Source organism: Bactrocera dorsalis, unplaced genomic scaffold (genome assembly GCF_023373825.1).
Source record: "Bactrocera dorsalis isolate Fly_Bdor unplaced genomic scaffold, ASM2337382v1 BdCtg473, whole genome shotgun sequence".
Taxonomy (NCBI): Eukaryota; Metazoa; Arthropoda; class Insecta; order Diptera; family Tephritidae; genus Bactrocera; species Bactrocera dorsalis.
Genome location: NW_026038524.1, coordinates 6,576 through 8,000, shown reverse-complemented (window position 1 = coordinate 8,000; position 1,425 = coordinate 6,576). Strand labels below are relative to the sequence as shown.

Below are 1,425 nucleotides of genomic sequence, written 5' to 3'. Positions count from 1 at the left end.
TAACATCATTAGATAGAAGTCGTACATATTTGCTCTGCAATTACATAAACCAGTTATTCCTCAAATTTGGGGGCAGGAGATTTAATGTTACTATAATCCCTTATTGGCGAATAGAACTGAAATAATATTTAATTGAGCAACCACATAAAAATAAATATCTACTTTTAACCTTGTATTGCTTTTCTTTATACTCTTGCCATGGCTCGGGATTGGATGAACGATTCCAAGTTACATCAGGATTTCTTGTAGCTAACCGCATAGTGTAATATACTGCTCCAAGTGCACCAGCCCCGACGCACACATATAATGGGATTAACTGTACCAAAATTATGAAGAATAGAGACAAATGGCAGCAGTTAACTTACCGCAGGATTTTTTTTTAAACTTTGTAATCCTAACCCTTGCATTTTATAATATTTCACTGTTCTCTTTCAAGTAATAAACTATATCCTATACCTGAATTCTGTTATGCAACATGCTTATTGTGGATGTTAAAAGCTCATCGATTATCGATACAACTTACGTCAAACCAGTACCATATCTCCATCGATATCAAGAATGATAGAATACAAGATTACGACAACCGCCATTATGATACGTCATAGTTGCGTGTTGAGAAGAACATGAGTGAAAAACTGTCAAATGGCTTGCAAATTGTAAACAGAAAAGTGAACACTTTTGTAAATTCGCAAAATATTATTAATTCTTTCGATTTTAATGAAAAGTTTTAGTGAAGCGATTGAATATTGTTGAGTGAAAAGATTTGAATCATTTCCAAAGAAATATATCGGCCTATTGATAATAAAATTGTCTATTAAGTTGTGATTCAAATGGAGAAGACGTTTCTTGTGTTGTATATAAATATATGTATACATATATTATAAGTTCAGATGTATCAGATGTATGAAATTATGATAAAAGAATTGTGAAATTAATTAATTAAAGAGGATTTAGTATTAAATATATAATTTTTTTTGCAAAATAACACCCATTTTTTTGCAACTTTTAAATCGGCCGAAAAACTGAAAAAACTCGTTTTCGATCCTTTAATTGCATAATAATTATTACAACAAGCCACTGCACATTTCATTTTAAAAAATTAATATATTTATGCTTAGAAATTTAAATAAATACAACAGTACACCTTCACTAGTTTTCTTCATTTGAACAATTTCCACACATGCTACTCTATTTATTGTGGATGTGCCTAAAACTACTTACATATATCTTTTCTCGCAACAATATTCTAAACATTCCACTGAAATTTTTCTTGCAAAGACGAAAGAATTAATATTATTTTGGGAATTTCCAAAAGTGTTTACTTTTCTGTTTACAATTTGTATGCATTTCTATGCTTGTTCTTCTCAACGCAAAAGTGTGACGTCACGAAATTGTTGCACAATGTATTTGTTTTTGTAAGAATTG

At 30.2% G+C, this 1,425-nt stretch overlaps 1 protein-coding gene across 1 annotated transcript; it reads right to left on the bottom strand.

Moving 5' to 3' along the window:
- On the bottom strand, positions 1-564 carry LOC105232992 (cytochrome c oxidase subunit NDUFA4). Its single transcript, XM_011214916.4, has 3 exons — positions 366-564; positions 170-316; positions 1-116 (listed from the first exon to the last, which is right to left on the bottom strand). Exons 1-3 carry the CDS (start codon positions 405-407, stop codon positions 54-56), a joined length of 252 nt encoding a protein of 83 aa, XP_011213218.1. The 5' UTR covers positions 408-564; the 3' UTR covers positions 1-53.
- Between the last annotated feature and the right edge of the window lie 861 nt (positions 565-1,425).